General features: G+C 35.9%; 1 protein-coding gene across 2 annotated transcripts in view; it reads left to right on the forward strand.

Annotated features, from left to right (window-relative positions):
• Positions 315-22,136, forward strand: part of CNTN1 (contactin 1) — a 75,853-nt gene continuing 54,031 nt past the window's right edge. The window contains exons 1-12 of one of the 2 annotated variants that reach the window (XM_021384954.1): positions 315-416; positions 4,455-4,602; positions 7,068-7,240; positions 10,543-10,638; positions 11,347-11,553; positions 12,793-12,889; positions 13,043-13,224; positions 14,415-14,539; positions 15,973-16,090; positions 17,641-17,791; positions 18,284-18,411; positions 21,087-21,262. In XM_021384954.1, the coding sequence (XP_021240629.1) occupies positions 344-416; positions 4,455-4,602; positions 7,068-7,240; positions 10,543-10,638; positions 11,347-11,553; positions 12,793-12,889; positions 13,043-13,224; positions 14,415-14,539; positions 15,973-16,090; positions 17,641-17,791; positions 18,284-18,411; positions 21,087-21,262 (1,674 nt within the window). In that variant the 5' untranslated portion in view covers positions 315-343. Of the gene's footprint in view, positions 417-4,454; positions 4,603-5,515; positions 5,608-7,067; positions 7,241-10,542; positions 10,639-11,346; positions 11,554-12,792; positions 12,890-13,042; positions 13,225-14,414; positions 14,540-15,972; positions 16,091-17,640; positions 17,792-18,283; positions 18,412-21,086; positions 21,263-22,136 lie in introns of those variants that run through there. The other variant, XM_021384955.1, reaches the window with a different exon arrangement.

Below are 22,136 nucleotides of genomic sequence, written 5' to 3' on the forward strand. Positions count from 1 at the left end.
GCTCACAGTAATTTATATAATTATAAGAAGCTTTGCTTCATGACATTATAAAATCATAGAATTCTTCTATGGTTATCCTTAATCTATGAGTAAAATGGATTTTCAGTGTTAGATCCTTGAAAGGCTGAAGTAGTTCACTAGTCTGAAAGAGATTTGGATGCTCTCTCTCAACAGAAAAATTATTTGCTCAGAATTCCAACCCACTGAAATTTATACTTTGAGTTCAAGATTATATAATGTCTGTGATACCAAGTTAGCATAGTTTCTTAATACAAAGTAGAATGTGAATATTATGTTTGTGTTTAAGGGCTTCCATTGGATATGGAGAACAAGATGAGTGGTTATGCACAAATGCTTTTTGTGCATTTTTTTCCTTCGTTATTTCATACTTATAAGAGGAAAGACTCAAGAGACAGGTAAAATATCAGAAAATGAAACACAGATCTAATAAAAGAACTTTCCGTAAAATTAGAAACTTGAAGGTCTTTAGGTATTAAAATTTAGATATTAAAAAAAAGTTTTCATACCTCATGCTTCAGTAACGGAATAGAAATGCTAAAAATTATGAAGCCTTACACAAACAGTTTTTAGAATCAGTCAAAAAGGCACCTTTTGGGATGATTTAGTATGGTAGGATTGGTAGGATCTACATAGATCATGTAGAAACAACAGGTAATCAGTCATCCTTTTAAATGATTTTTACAATAAAAGAAAAAGTGAGTATTTTGCTGTTTTTAAAGGGATTAAAATTCATGTATTTGGGAAAGTCAAACATGGGAAAAATGAAAGAGATGTTGCTCTGAATATGAGGAGTATGTACATCTTGCATCAGATCTAGAACAGACTAGGACACAGTCATGGAAAATCTAGCTAATTAGAAATTACATTAAAATGCTTTGTCTTAAGGAGGATAATACCAAACCAAGGAAATACGACTGATAAGAATTTTTCAGAACTAATTTAGCTATTAAAACAGTATTTGTTCAGAACAGTGTTTTTCAGATACTGTTCTAAAGAAGTGTGTGAACAAGAGGTTGAGAAGAGAGAAGCTGAATCCTGCACTTGTACATTTGTGTGCAAGCTAGCCCTGCTCACTCTTTCCTAGGCAATGAGAATTTCCTACACTTCTCCCCTTATCTTAACACTGCCCACATTTCTGCCTATAAATTGTGTCTGTATTTTGATTTCTACACAGGACAGTGTTCTCCTAGTACCTCATAAATAAGTTTTTGCCTGTTTCCTCTCTGTTCCTCTGGTTTCTTTTGCACTTGTATCCTAAGCAGTTCTGTAGCTATGCCTCTCTGAAAATGTTATTTCTTTTTATTATGGTAATGTAGAGGCAGCCAAAGGTCATTTTACCACTCCCACAAAACAACCTCAGGCCCAACACTTGCATTGTTCCTTTTTCAAGCTAACCCAAGCTTCATCCCTGGGATGGTCTTATCACAAATCTTCTCAGGCGCGTGATTCTCAAATCTCAAGCTCAAGTGCCCATACTTCTCCCCATCCACACTCAACCTTCTTCCTATCTGCAGTGGGTGCATATAAGGGCACGAAATGACCCAGAACTGAACCCAGAAATCTAGAAATAAATAGATGTCCACTCCCTTTAGTTTTACCAGCTACTTCAGTAGTCAGTTGAGCATGAGAGATATTGCATAAAGGGCTAGAGGGAAAATGGCAGCTGGAGAGTATTGCTTGGAGAAAGGTTACAGGGCCGCCTCCTAGCAGCATCATTACTTACACAGGATCCACGATCTCGTGAATTACATAGTTTTTTTCTTGACCTTCACCAAGACTACTAATAACTTCTAACCCTGTTGAAAATTCTGATTCGTGTTTGCAGAATTCACTGAACAATGCTTTGGACAGTGAGAACTGGATGATACCTTTTGCTCTAATTTAAAATGTAAATCAGAATAAATTTACTCAGAAAATAGGGCAGTAAGTGTCCTTGAGAGGCCATGTAGTCTATCCTCTTGTTCTAAAGCAGGACCAGAACAGAGAGAATATGCTTTTCTTCTCATCTTGTTTATCTAATGCATCCATTCCCTTTTTCTTTTCTCTGCTTCTACTTCTCCCCTCTTTCTTGTAAGCACAATCAACTGATCTTTTCTCGTCCTCGTTGTGTGCACTTCTTCAGTCCCCAAATACCATCACATAGTCATGTTTCTCCGCTAAAGTGTGAAAATTTCTTGCTGTTCTTTTCACAAACCCTTTCTCTTCCTTTTTCTCCCCTGTGCTACTTGCGTATTGCTGGTCTGCATTCAGCTTTTGACTGAACTCAAATGAAGGGCTTATTGGTTGCCCCTCCTGACGTGCAGTCTGCTCATCTTGTTCCACTCAGCCAGACATCTGAAACTCAATTCATAATAGATGGCAGCAGAAGTGCTATTATAAAGCATATTTGATAGGTGTAAGAAACAGACATTCACTCAGTATAATTAATAGTGTTGGAAGCATTAAAAATGCATGCCATGAAAAGCCTAAATGGTCTGTAACACCATTTGATTCCTAAGGTGGAAAGTCAGCTGCATTTGATATGGCTATTCCCTGATACAGGCCATTGTTATTCTATATTCATACTTAAGGTCTGCACAGAAAGTGCTGTCAGGGCTGTGGCTCAGTCATTCAAGGCTCTGAGCAAATATGATATTTCTGCCTTTACAGTCTGAATTGTCTTCTTTTGATCTAGTAATACATAGATTTTTCATAGAGTTGTGTTCTAAAATATCAAAGAAATCAGGCCATTTTTCAAAAGTTCTTATTTCTTTCTAGTTGCTTTACTTTCATTATTTTGAAGACTTATCTTCTCATTAGATGAATTCATTTTAAAAATGAAGTTGCCTGACTATCACAGCGTAGGAGTGCCTTTTGAATCTGTTCCTGTCCCCAAGGGAAATAGTGATTATTTCCACTCAAACTTCAACTGGAAAGTTAATGTTTATCCACTTGTAAACAATTTACTGCTAGTTCTGTGAAATGTATATCTATGAATGTGGATTTTAGAAACAATGAAATACTTACATTAGGATTGTTTTATGCATATATAATATTTTAATACTGACAATTTGTATTACTTAATTATATAGGTAAACTCTACCTTCTATTTTACATTTTATAAGAACTGCCTAATTTAATCCAAAAAGTTTTAAAGACAAAGGTAAGAATTTTATGAGGATGAGTACAAAATAGTAATTTTTATTTAGGGACTTTCGTCTGTTGCATTGCATTTTTTAAATGTAACGTTACAAGACATACTGCATTTTGTATACACAGCACAGATGCTACTGCAAAATGGCAGGGTTTCTCCATCCTTAATAATTGATTTTGGAAATTTTTAAGCTAAAAATATTCAGTCTGTTCTAAAGGTCATTATAGGAAAACTATTTGTTTCCTTAATCTTACAATATTTTTGTCATCATCTTCTGGAAGGCGTCTCCAGGATTTGACAGGGCTCTAAACACGCATGGAAAGAGAACCCGGTAGTGGACATGTACTGTTTGCATATTTGCCACTTTCACAGAAAAATAAAAAAGAAGTAAACAAACAAAAAAAAAATCCACAGTTACATCATGGATTTGCTGAGCAGAATTTTTCCAGGCTTTTCCACCTTTGCTCCTAGTCTTGGTTTTACAGACCCCAAAGAACAGCAGCCTTACACATTTGGAAGAGATGAAGGAGAAGGGAATGCAGCAGGGTCAAGGAGAGCCTGCAACCATTACAACAGCATCAGCAAATGGAGGAAAAAGATTAAGAAAAAATAACTTGTTTCCAAACCTGTTTGATTTTCACTCACCTTTAACTGCTTGTTTTGGCAAATTTAAATTGTTTCAAGTGTGAGACTTCCTTTTATTTTATTTTACTTTATTTTATTTTGGAGGGAAGAGAGTTAACTTATATACATACATGAGCTTGGAAAGAACAGAACTATGTTCTGGAAACAATGCAATTCTTGACTGTGATCTCCAATATTAGTTATTTGTATGGTGCAGTAAAGATTCTTTCCTAATTTATAAATCAACTGGAGCTGCTTAGGTAGTAAGATAATGAACAGTTCGTGTTTAAACTGTAGTTTTCTGTCTGGACCTAATTTATGAGAATTTGTTGGCCTCTGTGAGATAAGTTGGTCTCACCTGCGTATCTTAAAGGCATGTCTTCAATTCATAATTATCTTCATCAAGTCTCGCATAAACTGTGAAAAATAATTGATAATGTCTGTAGAGAAGGCAAAGAAGGTAGTTATACAGGAACGTAGTTTAAACTACTTTCATTCTCAGAGGACAGTGAAGGAAGGTCAGCACTATTATCCATACTGTTCTGGATTTCCTGATGCAAATGAAACTTGATTTTGCTGGGCTTGCTATTTAGCTGTATTCACATTTTGAATACTGTAAGTGTGTTGTAAATTCCTATTCACTTTGGCTAATAACAAATAATTGGTTAATTTTCAGACTCTACCCATTTTTCAGAGGAGGGAAACAAAGGTTATGGACCTGTTTTTGAAGAGCAACCCATTGATACCATCTATCCAGAAGAATCTTCAGATGGACAAGTTTCAATGAACTGCAGGGCTCGAGCAGTTCCTTTTCCTACTTACAAGTAACCTCTCTTATTTTGATTTTTACATCTTATCATGTATTTTACTCAATGAATGGTTCAGGTTTTGATATTAAATGATTGATTGTCTTAACAGGAAAAAATTGATAGACTTGCTATTTTGGGGTAAGAATCTACCTGGATTAAATTCACTGAAATGTCTAGACAGTTTTGAAAATACTACATTCCTGTTGTGTTAAATGTTTTTGGCTTTTGAAAGGAATACTGATCCAGACGTAAAAGATGAAGAAGTGACCTTTAAGAAACACTTCAGAGGTTTTCAGCCTTAGGTTAGGAATGGCTGAGTTTCAAGTCCTTGTTCTTCTTGGATCAAAACAGCTTTTTGATCCCATCTTACTCTGAAAGACGAAGGACTGGTATTGAGCCTGAGTATCCTATGTTGCTTCTGCCACCACCATGTTGTAAAGAGATGCTCATGAATGTGTCAAATTCACACATATAACCTCTTTCATGACAAGTATGTTTTTATTAACAGAGCAGTTATTTTTCATCTCAGGGCATCCGTGTGAATTTATTATCTATTACCTTCTCTGTTTGTATAATTAAATGTGCTTATGATTGTCATTATTCTGACTAGTTTGCATTCTAGTCGTGGGCAGATCAAACTAAGGGCAGATACGATTTCTTGTCAGCAAAATATATCCATTTCATTAAGTTATCCTACAGTCTGCACCAATATTTGTCTTTCTGGAACTAACTCAGTCTTCTAAGACAGAAAAACACAGTTAAGATTGTTATCTACTTATAAAGATCTACCTGAGACTGAAGGTAACTATAATATCGCTTTTGACTCTCATCTCTAGCTCTGGTAGTATAAGTTTTTCTACATGGCTATTTCTTATTTTTTCTACATTTTGCTATTTCTCTTCTTTGCTCTCCCCATACTTGGAAAGATCTGGAAGCCGTGTAGCACTGTAGAGATTCAGATATACATAGCCATCACATACAGTTCATCCAGAGTACTACTCCCTGTCTGCAAAAGACTATGTAAGCAGCGTAGCACATAGAGAATGATTATAAGCTCTACTTAAATTATAGAGTTCTTCTTTAAAGGAATAAAGTTGCTCTGGAAAAATTATCTTGTATTTCTAGCGCTCTTCCGTCTAGAACCATAGAATAATAGTGATATACACTATCCGTGTGAGAAGGCCAACAGAACCTAGTGAAACTACCCATGCGAATACGGTTGTTTTGATTTTTAAATTAATAAATTCAGAAGAAAATGATTTTCCATGTTTTGTTTTTATTCTTACACCTCCCAACTGCATTTTATGCAATGCTTTTCTGATCTATTTCAATGTAGCATAAGCTGTGCTCCTGACAGTTATTCCTAGATATTTCTGGACAATATATTTATTATTCATAGTACAGACAGGTAATATATCTCAAAATATTGAACAAGAATGCCCCTAAGATCCTATACAGCCTAAATAATAAATCCTGCCTTTTTTATTTCCTTGCCTTGCCTTCCTAGCTTTTTCTTTTCTTTCTTTATTTCTTTATCTCTTTACTTCTTTTGTTGTTGGTCGTGGTGGTGGTAATGCCACTTTTATTACTTCCTTCTATGACAATTATGATTTCACCTTTGCAATGATTATTTTATATATTTGATACAAGTTTTTAATAAGGAAGAAACACATAATGTATGTGCTCTTAATTTGAAAAAGCAATGCCTGTCTTTAGCTTGGTTCACAAATCTCATTTACGCTGCAAGACTTTTTTGATCATTAAATGTATTTCAAGTTGTGTCTTTCCTGTTTGTGCTCAGGAAAAGTGTATTTCCTTTCGAAGAAGATTATGGGCCCCCCCTGGTGGACATAGTAGTAAGGGCCAGACTTCATTGACAGTTCCTCTCATACTTTGTGAAGGGAAGTTACAGGAGCTCAGAAAACACACGGCAGAGTTTTACAAGGACTAAGCTGGGAGTGTCTGGCAATTTTCTGAATGTAGGAAGCAGCTCTTAAATCAGTCGTGCCGCTGTCATTGCACTGACTTCACTGGCAGTTTAGGCTTTATGAAGCATTTTCATTTCCTGCTGCAATTTTGCTAAAAACTCTTGAAAATCTCACTTCAAAGATGTGGAAGAAACATTCCCTTAGCCAGCTTGGCCTTGGAAAGCTATTTTATGATATGTTTATGATTTCAGTGCCTGATTACTAGCTAGCTCACTGGCAGTCAGTTCAGGTGTTCTGTACTACATGGATTGCGTTTGAATGTATGTCCCATCTCTGAGAAGACTGAAACAGAATGAGATTCTTATGTTTAAAACACCTATAATGTTCATAAAATCTGTGGCTTTTGCTGAAGAAAAGCTTCAAATATACGTAGTAGTGTATTATTAAGTTCCTGTATAGTTTATCACAGTTTGTGAGTTAATTTTTAAATTATGATGCTTATTAGGTTTTTTTCTGGGGACAAATCTTACATCTGACTTTTTTTTTTAATAGGTGGAAACTCAACAACTGGGATATCGATTTAACGAAGGAGCGCTACAGTATGGTGGGAGGCAGACTTATTATCAATAATCCAGAGAAATCAAGGGATGCTGGAAAATATGTCTGTGTAGTATCGAATATTTTTGGAACTGTCAGAAGCAGTGAAGCCACTCTGAGTTTTGGATGTAAGCCAGTGTTTATGTCAAAACCTAGAAACCTTATGGTTAGCTTGAAATGTCCATTGTTTTGCAGTGAAGTGTCTTCTGCTTATATGTGCTGTAGCTGTATTACTCTGTATTAAAAAAAAAAAAAAAAAAAAAAGGCTTCACTGCCTTTGCAGAGAACAACACAGAATAAGTTTTGTAAGGATTTTATGTTGTTTCGCATTCAGCTGTCATTCCAGCTTTCTCAGTGAATTAAGTTATTAATTGAACCAACTCACAACAGAACCAAGTTGTGAGATAACAATGCCCAGACAGTTTAAATTGTAGTAGAACCAAAGGGGAAATAGTCACTGAAGAAAGACATCAGTAGTGACAAGTGGTGATGAGGCACTGCTGCGGTGAAAGCACAAGTGGGATGCCTGCAGGAGGAGGGCATGGCACTTGGTACGAGGCATGCTCCCTGACTGCTGGGCTCTTGGGAAGGCCCTCCCCGAGGACATTTCTGTCAACTTCAGGCAGTTATGAGCTACTGTCGTGATCTCATGCATATGTGTAGACGTACACTGCTATCAAATGCGTGCTGTATAAGGGACTGAAGTACTATGTGAAGACTGACTGAGGAGAGTTGGGGATTTTTATTTTATTTTGCCTTAAAGTACTTTTTTTGCTGGAAATATTTTTTCATCAGAACACAAAAATGAACCTGCTCTTAGCTGGTGGCCATTCACAAAGCCCTGTGTGCCCTTTAATCCTGCAATTAAGTTCTCCTTCAGCAGAACGGTTTCACTCCTTAATGTGTAAGATCAGAGATGAACTGAAAAGTTCTGTTTTCTGCCACTAATTGTAATTCTGAGATACTTCATATCTCAAGGAAACTCAGAGGCAGTAAACAGTAGACTTAGTCTCAGTTTATATTTTAGCTTATTTCCTAATGGTTGTTCAGAATAGGCACAGTTGATGCCTGCTTTGTAGTACTCCGTGTACCTCTACCACTGAATACAGCAGTAAATATCCTGTAAACTGAATTTTTATGTCATCTCCATTAGAGAGACAGGTTTAAAAAAATGGTAGTTGCGTATCTTCCTTTCTCCTTTTTATAATCGTCTGTAAAAAATATTTCCTTTGATAATCACTATGATAGTTCCAAAATAATTGAATATGAAGTTGCAAACTTAATACAGGAAATGATCTTAAGTAGATTTTTTTTTGTTCTTTTGCTTGCACATAAGCTGATTGGAAAATGGCAACAAACCATTTTTTGAAGAGTTCAAGAAAATCTTGACCATCTGTACGTGATCAAGACCTTTCATTTTTGCCTTACTATCAAATCTGCTGAAACTATGGAGCAAAAGTCACACTCTTGTAAACTCCATGTCAGTTAATCCATCTGGGAACATTGTCTTTAGTAGATCCGGATTGGCTTCCAAGAACAAAATAATTCTTTTTAGCAGCAGTGCTTTGAAACCACTAAAATCTCTTTTTTCTGTTGCACGCATACACACATGGGAATTTTATCCTGCAGGAATATTTAGTGGTTTTTTTTGTGAGTGCTGTGCAAAAGCAGAAGCTGAAATACAGTGGTACTTGCTGGAAAAAAGTAAAGGTAAAATACAGCAATTGCATAGTAGGGAGGCTGCAAGAACGACAATGGAGAGAAATTTCCATACTCTCTAGATGTTAGCTGTATGCTTCTAAGAGTGCAATGATTATGCTAATTCTTTCATTCTAGCTAAAAATGAATGTCTTCAAATTAAGAGTTCATGGAATCATGGTTATTATCATTATTGAGTAATAACCAAGTAGTGCTTATGCAAAGAAGACATCAAGACCCAATCAGAGTACAGAGCAGTTCATAAGTGGGAAGGTATACAAATTACATCTTAATAATTGTATGACATTCCTGCACCTGGCATAGATCATTCTATTTCAGGACTAACATACAGATGTTTTACGTATACAAATAGCCTATCTTATCCGCTGTAATTAAATGTGTGGCGGTGACTGTCCTAAAGTTTCAAAGGTTAGTCAAAGAACACTGCAAACAAAATTTCTAGACTTAAAATATAAACTGAAAATAGCTGAAAAAAAAATGAAAAGCAGTGATAGGTTTTCCTTTCATCAAACCCTACACTCACCAAATGCAAAGAATCAAAATAGCAAAAGATTTCTTTCTATTGATCATCATTTAAAATTTTTTCCTGTGTTTGTAGCAGATTGTAAAAGCCAATCTTTTCCAATTAAAGTAGAAATGAATAGTGTCATGTTTACAAGATGACAAAAAGGTTGGTGATGAGGGAAGTAGATGTTTGCAGAGGAGATCAGTCAATATGTAGAATCACAGAATCCTGAGAGTTGAAAGGGACCTTTAAAGGTTCAATTTCTTCTGTATCAAAGAGTGATATTCCAAATTAATTGGGAGCAGCTTGTGGAGTACTGAACACAATGTGCTAAGACATATGAAAAATTGTATTTAATAATAATCAGAAGTCCTTAGAATAACCTAGTATTTCATGCACTATCTAATGTAAAGATTCAGATAGTCACTGAAAAGATTATTCTATCTTCTAGTCAGTTTGATCAGAAGAAAAATTGGTGTTTCAGAAACTGGAAAAAGTGTATTTCCATAGAAGTTCAAATAACTCTCCTTAAGGTTTTTTCCTTGACATTGTCTTCCTTGATTCTTGTAGTTATTCAGGTCTGAAAGCTGTGACTGGCCTTGGAAGAGCCCTGCTAGTGTCTGCTAGATCTATCTAACTGTACATTGCAATTATATTAGTGAATAGCCTCTGTTTTCTACTTAATCTCTTTTTATATGTAGCTTTGTATCTTTGTTTCTGGGTGAATGCTTTTGAACTGAAATTTTAGTTCAATATGAGAGTCATCCTTGGGAATTTAGTAGAAAGGCCATTGAAGAAAGCTAAAGTAATCTAAACAGCATTAGCTTAGATGATATTTATGATAGAAACTCTGTGCTTCACTGTTACTGATGTATTATTTACATGTATTATTTACACTGCAGTAGCATTTAAGGCAGGACTCCAGTCAGTATCTTAGCAAGTTCACTGCACTTCCTGACGTAGAGGTGATTCTTTTTTCTTTTTAGAATTTGTAGTTATAATGACTAAAATACTGTAAAAAATTTGTTGCACTTGATAATGACAGAGTTAAAATGAGGAAAATTGTCATAATTGGTCCACAGATACCTGTATGCCAGATATTGTTGTATTTCTATATTTATCTCTACAGAATTAAAATATTAAAAAAATAATATTTTTTGTAGCGGAAAGCCCACAGTTTTCCTCCCCTGCCTTCTTTTGTACTAGATCTGGATCCTTTTCCACCGGAGGAACACTATGAGGTTAAGGTACGAGAAGGTGTTGGAGCAGTGCTTCTTTGTGAGCCTCCTTACCACTACCCAGGTAACTCAGACCAAAGTACTTCATTTTCTGATGCATGAGAGTAGGAGACAAAACAATATTTATTTTTAAAAGTTTCCTTTATGTTTAATTAAACAGTAACTCTTCTAGAGCTTGAGAATCTCTCTTTTGGTTTGATTTTGATCTTGAATATATACTTCTGGTTGAACGTCTGTAAAAGATAAGGTTGAATTTTTTTTAGTTATTACAAATTGCATGACTCAGACTAATCTGGGTAATGGAAAGTGGGCCTGGCCTACCATTCGAAAGATGCGATTATGTCATTGTGTCATCCCAGACTTGCTGCTGCAGCTTCATTTCATCTATTGAACTCACCACAACATATTTCCAGTTAAAATATGCTAAAATTATTTTTCCAAATCACAAGACTGACAAGGGCTTTCCAGCTCCTCCATTGGATCAGGACAAGACACAGCTCCTCTCCACCTCACTCCAGCTCCAATGGAAAGGCCTGATCTAAGGGGAACCAGCTGCCCAGTAATCTGCACTTGGGGGCAGCACCATGATGTCCAGTACCAATAGCTAACTGGCTACTGAGATGTGTGTATTCTCTCTTTCGTAGCTGTCTTTCCTGAATAAATGATGTATAAGCTGGAAGCAATTCATATGCAGAGATTATTCCATGGTTTATGTAGCTGATGCTATTATTATTGTTTTTTTAAATATTAACTAGAATATATTTTCCTCCAGATGATCTGAGTTATCGCTGGCTTCTAAATGAGTTCCCAGTATTCATTGCTTTGGACAGACGACGGTTTGTGTCTCAGACGAATGGCAATCTCTATATTGCAAATGTAGAAGCATCAGATAAGGGCAATTATTCATGTTTTGTGTCCAGCCCTTCTATAACAAAGAGTGTATTCAGTAAATTTATTCCACTTATTCCACAGGCCGATCGTAAGTATTTATTGGAAATACTTTGCGCATGCTATGCTTTGTTTGTATTTTAACTTTGCTCATTCACAAATATTTTAATCTCTTGTAAGAATTAAACGGAAAGTCCTAATGCCTACTGCACATCTGTTCCTTAGTTTTCCACGTACAGAGAGGTCCAAATCATTGCCATCCACAGTGAGGACTCTGTGAACGAAATCTCCCTGGATTCATTCACAACTTTCCTTTCATATCATTGAGACCAGAGTTTTTCTCATCTCTTTTATCTGATAAGTCCCTGTATTCATCTAAAAATCTTTATTATCTTCTTTGGTCTTGGCATTGGCTCAAAAGGTTGTGACTGGAAAGCAGAAGTTTTATGCAGAATTTAATAGATAGTTTCAGGATATTTGTTTTCTAGGAAATCTCCCATGAAAATGGCAGTCTCCTTTACTCTGTTGAAATATCCTATCCAAGGACTCTGTGTCTCACCAGGCAATCCCCTGAGATGCCTATTTAGTTTTGTTACTAGATTGTTCTCTGCCATTTCATAAATCTGCATATTTTCTACATGGTAACCAGATTCCTTTCTGCAACTTTAGACAGTCACTGAAGACTCATGAACTGATCATCAGGATTTCAGTGTCCCTTTTATTTGCTGGATTTCCTTTATTACAGAGAAGAGCTGTGGTTGAATTTGGGTGATTACAAATCAGTGATTTGTGTCCAAATTTTCCATGGCCAGTACTCACACTGAAATCTTCACCTAGAACTATAAAAGGAGTTCCACAGAGATCACACTAGGTAGATTTGATTACATTATGTACTTGTACCCTCGTTAAGCTGTAGATTTCCAGGCTGTAGCATTAGTAAGAGACTATAGAGCTTAAATTCACAATAATTCAAAATATTCCATCCAGTAAAAGAATCTGTAGAAAATAAAGACTCAGACTTTTTTTTTCTACCCCTACGCAACACATCATCACAATTTAAATGCCAGTAAATGAGTTTTGTTGAATTATTGTGTTGTAAAGAAATGTTAAGCATTAGTGTCCAGACATAATTGTTTGCTGAATAAAACAATTCTGCTTCACTACTACAAGTTCTGCGCTAAATCAAATTTCACGGGTAGCCAGGCTATGTACATTGTAAAGAAGGATTTTGTCTGGAATTTTACAGTAGATTTTCTTGAACTATGCAAGTTTTAATAGCTGTATTTTTTTCTACCACACCTCTTCTGAGAATCTCTTATTTTCATTTTAGGTGCGAAAGTGTATCCTGCTGATATCAAGGTGAAGTTCAAGGACACATATGCTCTCCTGGGGCAAAATGTGACGCTGGAGTGTTTTGCTCTTGGGAAGTAAGTGTGTTCTAAAGATACTGTAGAGCACTGTTTGCTTTCATATTTCAGGAAAATAAAATATGTGTTTCACCATCAAATACTTTTTTGTAGTCTGCAATTTAACAGCCACTTTAGAACATGCTGATTTGTTCTTTACTGTACCTTTTCAAGTCCGGTTCCTGAACTCAGATGGAGTAAATACCTTGAACCTATGCCAGCCACTGCTGAGATAAGCATGTCTGGCGCAGTTCTTAAGATCTTTAATATTCAGTATGAAGATGAAGGACTTTATGAGTGCGAAGCTGAAAACTATAAAGGCAAAGATAAGCATCAAGCAAGAGTTTATGTTCAAGGTAGGTAGAAAAATTTTATTCTTTGTGATCTATGTTGCTTTTACTTATATTGGAAGTATCTGTGTTTTCACACTTGATGTCAGTGCAGACTCATTGCATCATCCTGGCACTCTGCTACCTGAGTTAATAAAACAAAATCAAAACCCGTACATTGACTGTCAAGTGTAGCATTCCTGAATTAATTTAACAGCAGCTCAGTTTGTCTGGTTGTGGTAGATCTATATACACCTTGATAGCATTATTTGTTAGTATTAATGTAATTATGCACAATGGAAGTAATGAAAATTAAGTAAGTAATTGAGAATAGCTGAAGTGAAAGAACTGCCAGAAAGAAAAATAGTTAAATTTGTTATGCGTTCTTGTTTTGGCATTTTGTCTTTTCTGTTTTAGCTCTGTCTTAGATTTGCTACAGTTATTTCGTCATTCTTCCAGCCTCTGTCCCTTCCCTTCATGCATTTGGATAAAGGACAGACCAAAAAGCACTTATCTTACTGCTATAGTGGAATCATTTCAAGTAGCCGTACTCCTTGACTAAGACTTATGCCATAAATCTCTGGCTTTAGAAGATTGTTCATAATATCTGAATTACCTTCAGAATATTTCAGTCTCATTTCACTGGCAATAAAGAAAATCTTCTGAGTTAAGATCCTCAGTTAAACTCATGAACTTTTTGGAATAAATGAAAATTGGCCTGAGAAGATTTTTACTGCTTGTTATACATTAACATAATAAATTAATTCATTTGCTTGGAAAAGGCAAAAATACAAGGACATTTCGATATTATTCAGTATATCTTCTGAACCAAAAGAATATTTTTCTTGGATGCCCTTTCAGTACTTATCTAGATTTGCACAATTCCATGTAACTATCATTTTTATGACACTGCTGAATAATTTACCTGTTGTATAATCTACAGGTCAGTGTAAGTGGTAACATCGCACATCTTCTGGACGTTTGTGAACTATTCTTACAATTCTGTATTTTTTTGCTCATAAAAATGAGTTGTAGCTGTTATGGGTCTACGTGGTGAAAGATAAACAATTCATTCTTTCCTGAGCTGGTATATTGATACAGTGCAGAGTTATCATCTCTGTGTGACCCATTAATTTTCATGGAATTAATAGTTTGTAATTCTAGTTAAATACACATCTGTATTTACAAGGTATTGTGGGGTTTTTTTTATTCTTCAGCCTCTCCGGAGTGGGTAGAACACATCAATGACACAGAGAAGGATATAGGCAGTGATCTCTACTGGCCCTGTGTAGCGACAGGCAAGCCTATTCCAACAATTAGATGGTTAAAGAACGGTGTCTCGGTAAGTTTATTGCCATAGATAACAGAAGATTGGTAGGCTAGCTGATTGAAATGATTTTTTGATGCACACATTATTAAAGGACAAAAGAAATTGAATTATAATGATACAAATTTCTGCTGGTTCCCCCTGCATTAGGTATTAAAGTCTATTTTTTCAAATTTTATGTCAGTCTTTTTATATGTTTTGAATTACAGTTTTTCTCACTATTTAGTGTTCAGCTCTGAATTCTGACCTTGTCTTTTGACCACATGTCTGGGGGTGAATTTTCCATTTTTCTCCAGACATTATAAGAAACTGCTGCTTTTTCTTCTTTCTGGATGAAAAATGTTATCAACTTCTCTCCCAAAATAATCTTTTTTTATCACATTAACCATGAATGCATCTTTAAGAAAAACATAAGAAAGAATAAGAATGGAGTCAGTGCAGACCAGAAGAAGGAAACATTTAAAAATGATTGGTGGTGTTCATATCGTGTAACTTTTCACATTTTTTCTTTTGCAAAATTCTGTTCTTGCAGATGATGTGAAGCTTAAATGAGTACCACTTGATAACTGAAGTTTGTTATGCTCATTTTTTTTAACAGAGTAGATTTTCAGTCCAGACATTTCAAAAATTTATTTAATATCCCTTGCTTGTACTGTGTGATGTGCTATTAAAGAACAGAGTAGAAGAGGGCACAATATAAGACTGCATTTGTTGAGATGCAGTGACACTGGTCTTGGCTTGCAAACAAAAGAAGACGAAAAGGCAGAGTTGTTTTGGCTGTGTATCTTAAGAAAAACGTGGATGACTGGAAGGAGAACAGAGATGTCATGATCTGCCATATGGAGATGGCTTAAATTAGAAAGAAACAATGTTGTTTTCTAGCTTCTGCACTTACTACAAACAAGTAATTTTACAAGCAAATTACTTGACAGTCCCCACTGAACTTGGCTTTCACTGACAATTTACATGGTAGATTTCAGAAAGCATGTAATTCTCCGGTAATGCACCAGGAGATTATGTTGTGTGTTAATTCTATGAGATGATTTCCAAGTGGAAAATAGCAAAAATATTTAAATTGCTTTGATAATATATCTTGATTCTAAATCAGATAATTTTTAACTATGCATTATACTTTGCACAAAACAAAGATTCCTTGTAGAGAATCAATGTTTTTAAATAAAGCAGTACAAGGAATATGGGTTCTTTTTCACATAAATGTTATTGTTTTAATTTTTCACTGCTTCATGCACTCCAGTTGACTCATATACATAAAAATGGGGATGTAACAGATTTTTTAAAGTCTTGCCAGTATCTTAAGGTTGCATGAAGGAATCTCTTCTGAACACAGTTACTGAAAAAAAAAAAAAAAAAAAGTGAAGCAGTGGGGATGGATGGGAATTCTTCAGGGTACATAATGAATACATTGTTTTACTGTTCTTATGTTTTAGTTCCGGAAAGGTGAACTACATATTCAAAGTCTGACCTTTGAAGATGCTGGCATGTATCAATGTATAGCAGAAAATACACATGGAACTATTTATGCAAATGCTGAACTGAAGATTGTGGGTGAGTGAGATTATTTGCTCTCGATAGCAGTCTTATTTGCAGGCATTATTTGGTAACAGAGTACCATGAGGATGAAGGAATGTACCCTCCCTGAATCTAGGTGAGATGGGGTTTATTTGAGCTCTTTAGCTGGGTTTTGACAACAACAGGCGCAACCAAGTTACTAATTTATGGAGAATGTTTACTGCATTTTTTCTGATGTTTGCCTGCTGTTGTTACCACACAGTAGAAATGATAATATAGAAATTATGGTTAGTACATGGAGTTGTTGACTACTTTGTCAAGCTTGCAAAACAGGCTGATAAGTGTTTTCTTTCTTACTCACCTATATTCACTCCACTGTTGGACAAAATTTGCTTTTTTTAGAAGCCATGTTGCCAGACCTTTGAAGCTCGTCCTCTTCACTCTTCCCTTTGGTTATGCCTTCTGTGGCCCATTAAGACCAGTCACAATGTTTGTGTGCAATACAGCTGTCCCGTTTGATGGCTGGATAGTTACTAATCCTCTATATTTTCCAAAGCAGTGTCCTGTAGTAGAAAGCTAGACTTACAGATCCAGAGTACGCAGGCCTAAAATAATTTCTTACCTTCTTACTGCTGCCATCAGAGCAAGTGTGCTGTCTAGTTGGCATGGCTTTCAGAGTAAATTTCCCTGGAGCAGTTACCTTGGGTTCTTTCTGTCTCACATTTGTATCCAGATTTTCCCAAGAGCTAAACTGTTTTTGACTTTCCCAACACATTTCAGAACAATACGTTGGCCTTTGCTGTTCTTCCATTGCCATATACTCTCTACCAGCCTGGGTTACCCAGAAATGAGCACTTTTTGCAAGTGCATTTTCAAACATAGTGATTGATAAGACGTGGGTATTAAGCTACGCATGTATTTGCTGACATGGTTAACAGTGATGGTGCACTGAAATACAAAGTAACTAAAAGTATTTTTCTCATATTTTATTATAAATAAAGAGAAAGTAAGCACAGCTCTGATCTAAGGTATGTAAGTGTGGTGCTTGCTACTCATTAGTGTTGTACTTGTCAGAGCACGCCTAAGGATAGTTGGTCGGAGAGAAAACTGTAAAGAGAAGGGAGCAACCTTTAAGTTGTTAGATCAGGGCTTAGAACCGCTGAAAAGTAAAAACAGTGTGTTATTTGGAAGTGTGATGGAACGAGCTACTTCTTATAGAAGGGGGCCTCTAGGAATCTAAATTTTATTAGGACTGATCAAAAGGCCTTTGAAAAGAAGTAGCTTTCTATTGATTTCGGTTGACTTTGATCTTGTTAGATTAAACTTAGATGGAAGTTCAGAAGTGAACAAAAGTAAACTTCTGAACACACAGCATAGATCTAAATGATTTTTGCTGTTTCTTTTAGATCACTGTCTGCTTCTTATCACATCTCTGTATCATTAATATTTTTCTCACTGGTCTGAATATTGGACATTTGTATACAATTCAATATTTCCATTACTTAGCTTCGTTTTACTGTTGCAAACAAATTGCATTCTTCTGGAAAGTCGCTAACAGCAGTACTCATGTTAAATTTTGTTTTCAGCTTCACCTCCTACTTTTGAACTGAACCCTATGAAGAAGAAAATCCTAGCAGCTAAAGGGGGGCGTGTAATCATTGAATGCAAACCTAAAGCTGCTCCTAAGCCAAAATTCTCCTGGAGCAAAGGAACAGAATTGCTTGTAAATGGGAGCCGGTTAGTATTGACTGTTAGTGGACACTATGAATCTTAAAATGCTGCCTTATGTTTTTATTTATCATGCAAGCTAGTTCTTATTTTCACAGAGGTCATTGGCAGTAGAATGTGTAATTTCAGGAAAGTGATACACCTAGCACTGTGGGTCCAAGGAGCTAGCAGGACATGCATGGCATGTAGCTTTAGCCAGTGTGGTTGGTGCTGTTCACATTTCAGAATTGAATTGTATCACAGAACTGTAAGAAAAATATTTGAATGACTACTAGTAAATGAAAGTAGATCCTTTTGCTCCAGCAATATAAGGCATCTAACCATGCCGCAATCTATTTAGATATTTTTGGACTATAGGAGTGTTTATGTATGTAGCAGTCAGGCATGAGCTTCCAAGAGATTTTTGTGGTATCTTTCAACTTAATACAATTCCAACTGTAAGTATTTCTTTCTGATCTAAATGCCAAATTTCTCTTGCTTTAATATTTACACTTTCAATAGCATACGTATTTGGGATGATGGGAGCCTGGAAATTATCAATGTCACAAAGCTGGATGAAGGCCGCTACACCTGTTTTGCTGAAAATAACCGAGGGAAAGCTAATAGCACTGGTGTTCTGGAAATGACAGGTAAACCTCTAAATTGCATAAGTTTGTTTTGGGTAGAATCCCCGAGTTCAAAATCACTAATTTTCACTCCCAGCATTGCAATACTTTTGCAAGCCATTTTATATCTTTCCTTTCTAAGTTAATGGGTCTTTAAACAATAAATTGTGGCTTTTAAAATGTGTTGCTCAGTAGCAGCTGGGTACATGTTCATTGCATGTCAGCTTTCAGGAATTAATTAAATCTGATCCATTAAACTGGCACACTATGATGGACTCATTCAAGATCATAGTGGCTTAGCTCAAGAATGGATGGAGGGCCACAGTCAGAAAAGAGAAATGGGACTTTTATCGACCATCTTTCATTTTTTCTTTTTTTCTGGTGAGGAAAGCAAGTCTGAGAGAGCATTGCAGTTAAATAAATATAGATTAAATTTGTGAGATAGGAGCATAGAGACATAGGGTTGCATTACTAAATTCCCTTTACTTACAGATATTAGTATTTGCTGATTGAATACTGATATCCCTAACTATTTTAAATCTGATGTCAAATAGCTGTAGAATACAGGCAGAAAGGATGACATTCATCGACAGCTATGTCTGCCAAGTCTCACTGACAGTACAAGAATTGTTTATTTTTTTAATGTCTGTTTGAAAAATCATGCTACATGTGGAAGCTTAATACCACAGTACTGATGCACTAACTTAAGAATTAATCTGTATCTTCGGATCAGATTAAAGCATTTTTTTTCCACCTGATTTATTGTACCAAATGGAAAGGTATGGTAAGACTTTATTTTGATTAATCAAGTATGTTTCATGTTTGCAGTTACTTTTTATCATCTTCTGCATTTTTGCATTTCTTAATATTGGTCTCAGCCATTTAATTGTCTTGAAAGGTTATGTAAATAAATATCCAGCCCCTTCATTGTCTTGTCATATCTTCTAAAATTGGCATGAATATTTGCATAATAAATCTGCACAGTGGAACACTTAAACCACATACCTTCATACGGTATAAATTAGTTATAAAGAAGTTTCCATTCTTGGAGTGTTCTGCTCATTATCTGAATTCTGCTCATTATGTGATTCATCTGAAAAGGAATTTCAGAATACTAGGATGCCTCCCTTGCATCACAGCAGAAACAAGATGGTCAGATGACATGTTTTAAAATTACTTTCACATTGTGGACAGTGATGAGAGTTGACAAAGAATACTTTGAAAATGGCATTCTGAAGCACTTTGTATGACCCATAAAATTTTTCAGACATTGCTTCTAACTTCAGGAAATTGAAAAGTTAAACTGAAGCTCACAGACACTGTGAAGTTTGATGGCCTTTTCCACATGCTGTTTGTTCACTGCTTCTGGGCCACTGTTTCAGCAACTTCTTAGATTAATAGTTCTTAATATAAACATTTAGAAATTTACTGGTGGTAGAATCAAACAATGAGTGAACAGGCATAACGTTAGAAAGCATTGTGTATCCTAAAACGCGTCCATAGCTAGGACTTTAGAGATTGGATATTAAGAGGTTGATTCCGTGCACCTTGATACTCCATTCTGAGATACTGAGTAGTTGTGCCATCCTTATAGTCTCAGTATTAGACATGTTTTGGATTACTCAAGTAGAATCTGGGAAGTTTTATCCTAGTCAGAATGACAAGAAGTGTTGTGTTTATTGGGCTTATTTTACTGTTTTGTATGTGGTGGGGTCCTTTGAAGCACACAGAAGCCTGGATCTTAACTAATGGCAATGGCTTTATGGCTCCCAGGTTTTGGTACACTCTATATTTGTGGGAAAGATATTACATGTTATGATATGAAGAGTAGATCATAGAATCATAGAATGGCTTAGGTTGGAAGGGACCTAGAAGATCATCTAGTTCAACCCCCCTGCCATGGGCAGGGTTGCCACCCACCAGATCAGGCCACCCAGGGCTCAATCCAGCCAGACCTTGGATGCCTCCAGGGATGGTGTTCAGTGTCTTTTTGTTTTATGATCATTTTTAAGACAAAAGGAACATATCTCAGTGATCCAGTGAGTCTCGTCCAGGACTGTGTTAATTTACCATATGAATTTGATGCACGTACCAAGATCTCTAGCAAGCCTCATGAACTCTCTGCCATTTTCTGTTCCTATAGTGATAAGACACATTTCTGGGAGGTGTACAGCTTTCTTCCTTTTCTTGTGTTCTTTTTCTTTCCACAGGTAGCTATTTCCATAGTTTCTTACACATCCTTTATGTTGTTTCTCAGCAGATAAATTAAGATCTCTCTGTGATGCTGTAATGGAAATCTGACTCAGCCTGACAACTGAATAGAAATTTCCATTTGTTAAAGAGACGTTTTTTAAACCTTAAGAAATACTGTAATTAAAACAAGAAATTCAATGCAAATCACATAAGATTCATTACATATCCTCTTTCTACCTGAAGCAGTCAATGAATAAAAATACCTTTACATAGTTAATATGATTCAGCCTGAAACAGCCATTTTCAAAGGGCAGCTAAATATGTATGAGGCATTTCAGTTGTAGTTTTCCTTTGTTCTGTTTAGTTCTTTCAAGCATAGCTGCACGAATAACATGTGAAATAGAGTTGAGGGAGTAGTTTCATACGTAATCAAACAGTTGTGAAGCTGAGTTTACATGTGGATAAATATTTATTGGAATTTTCCATGTTTGCTGTTAACTTCACAGAAGCTACAAGGATTACTTTAGCTCCGCTGAATGTTGATGTCACCGTTGGAGAGAATGCTACCATGCAATGCATTGCATCCCATGATCCCACATTAGACCTGACATTTATTTGGTCTCTAAATGGCTTTGTAATAGATTTTGAGAAAGAGCACGAACATTATGAAAGGAATGTCATGGTAAGATACTTGTGATCCTCATTTAATTTCTGAAAGCCTAGTTTTCTTTATTGTGAATAGCCATTTTACTATTGTGCGTCCAAGTCTGTAAAAATACAATAAGCTAAGAACATAGCATAAAATTACAATGTAGACACCTTATAGACTTGTACGCACTTGCAGGTAAATACCTGAATTCAGATATTCAAATTGACATTAAGTATTTTGATACTTCAGTTAAATCCCACTCTGATGAGTAGTGAATATAGCTGGTAAGAAGGTAACCTGATACTAAGCAGGGTGCAAATTATCTTGAAAAAGCATGCATATGCATTCACTTTAACTTGCCCATGTTTTTCTCCTCAGCATTTCTGGAATTTGGCACAAGACTGGGCCAGATGGTGGGTAGGAGTCAAACAGTCTGTAAACACTGAGCAAGAAGAGTTTGTGTGAAGTCTAAACAAGTTAATACAGAGACGCTCATTTTGGCACATATAAAGAAGAATTACAGACCTTTTGTGTTTGCATATATGGATATTTCTTTACAGTCTTCCATCAGGCTTATTCAAAATTAATACCTTGAGCAGAAATCCTTTCTAATGATAAATTACCTGTTATTCAACAACAACCTCACAGTGGTTGCCAAAAGTGTATTTATTTATTCTGTTGTTCTGAGTTTAAATGATATAAAAATATTCAAATTTTGACACAGATTCTTTTCATGCTCCTAAGAGAAGCTGGAGATGTGAAGAGAAAAGGCTGTTAGCAATGCCTGTGATGTCAGTATCTTCAAAATCACCTACCTTGTAGCAGTCCCTCCTGCAGAGTCCTTGTCCTAGAACAGCAATGTTACTTGATCTTTCAGCGACGAAGAGATTCTTTTTATGTTGTTGTT

Source organism: Numida meleagris, chromosome 1 (assembly GCF_002078875.1).
Source record: "Numida meleagris isolate 19003 breed g44 Domestic line chromosome 1, NumMel1.0, whole genome shotgun sequence".
NCBI classification, from domain to species: Eukaryota; Metazoa; Chordata; class Aves; order Galliformes; family Numididae; genus Numida; species Numida meleagris.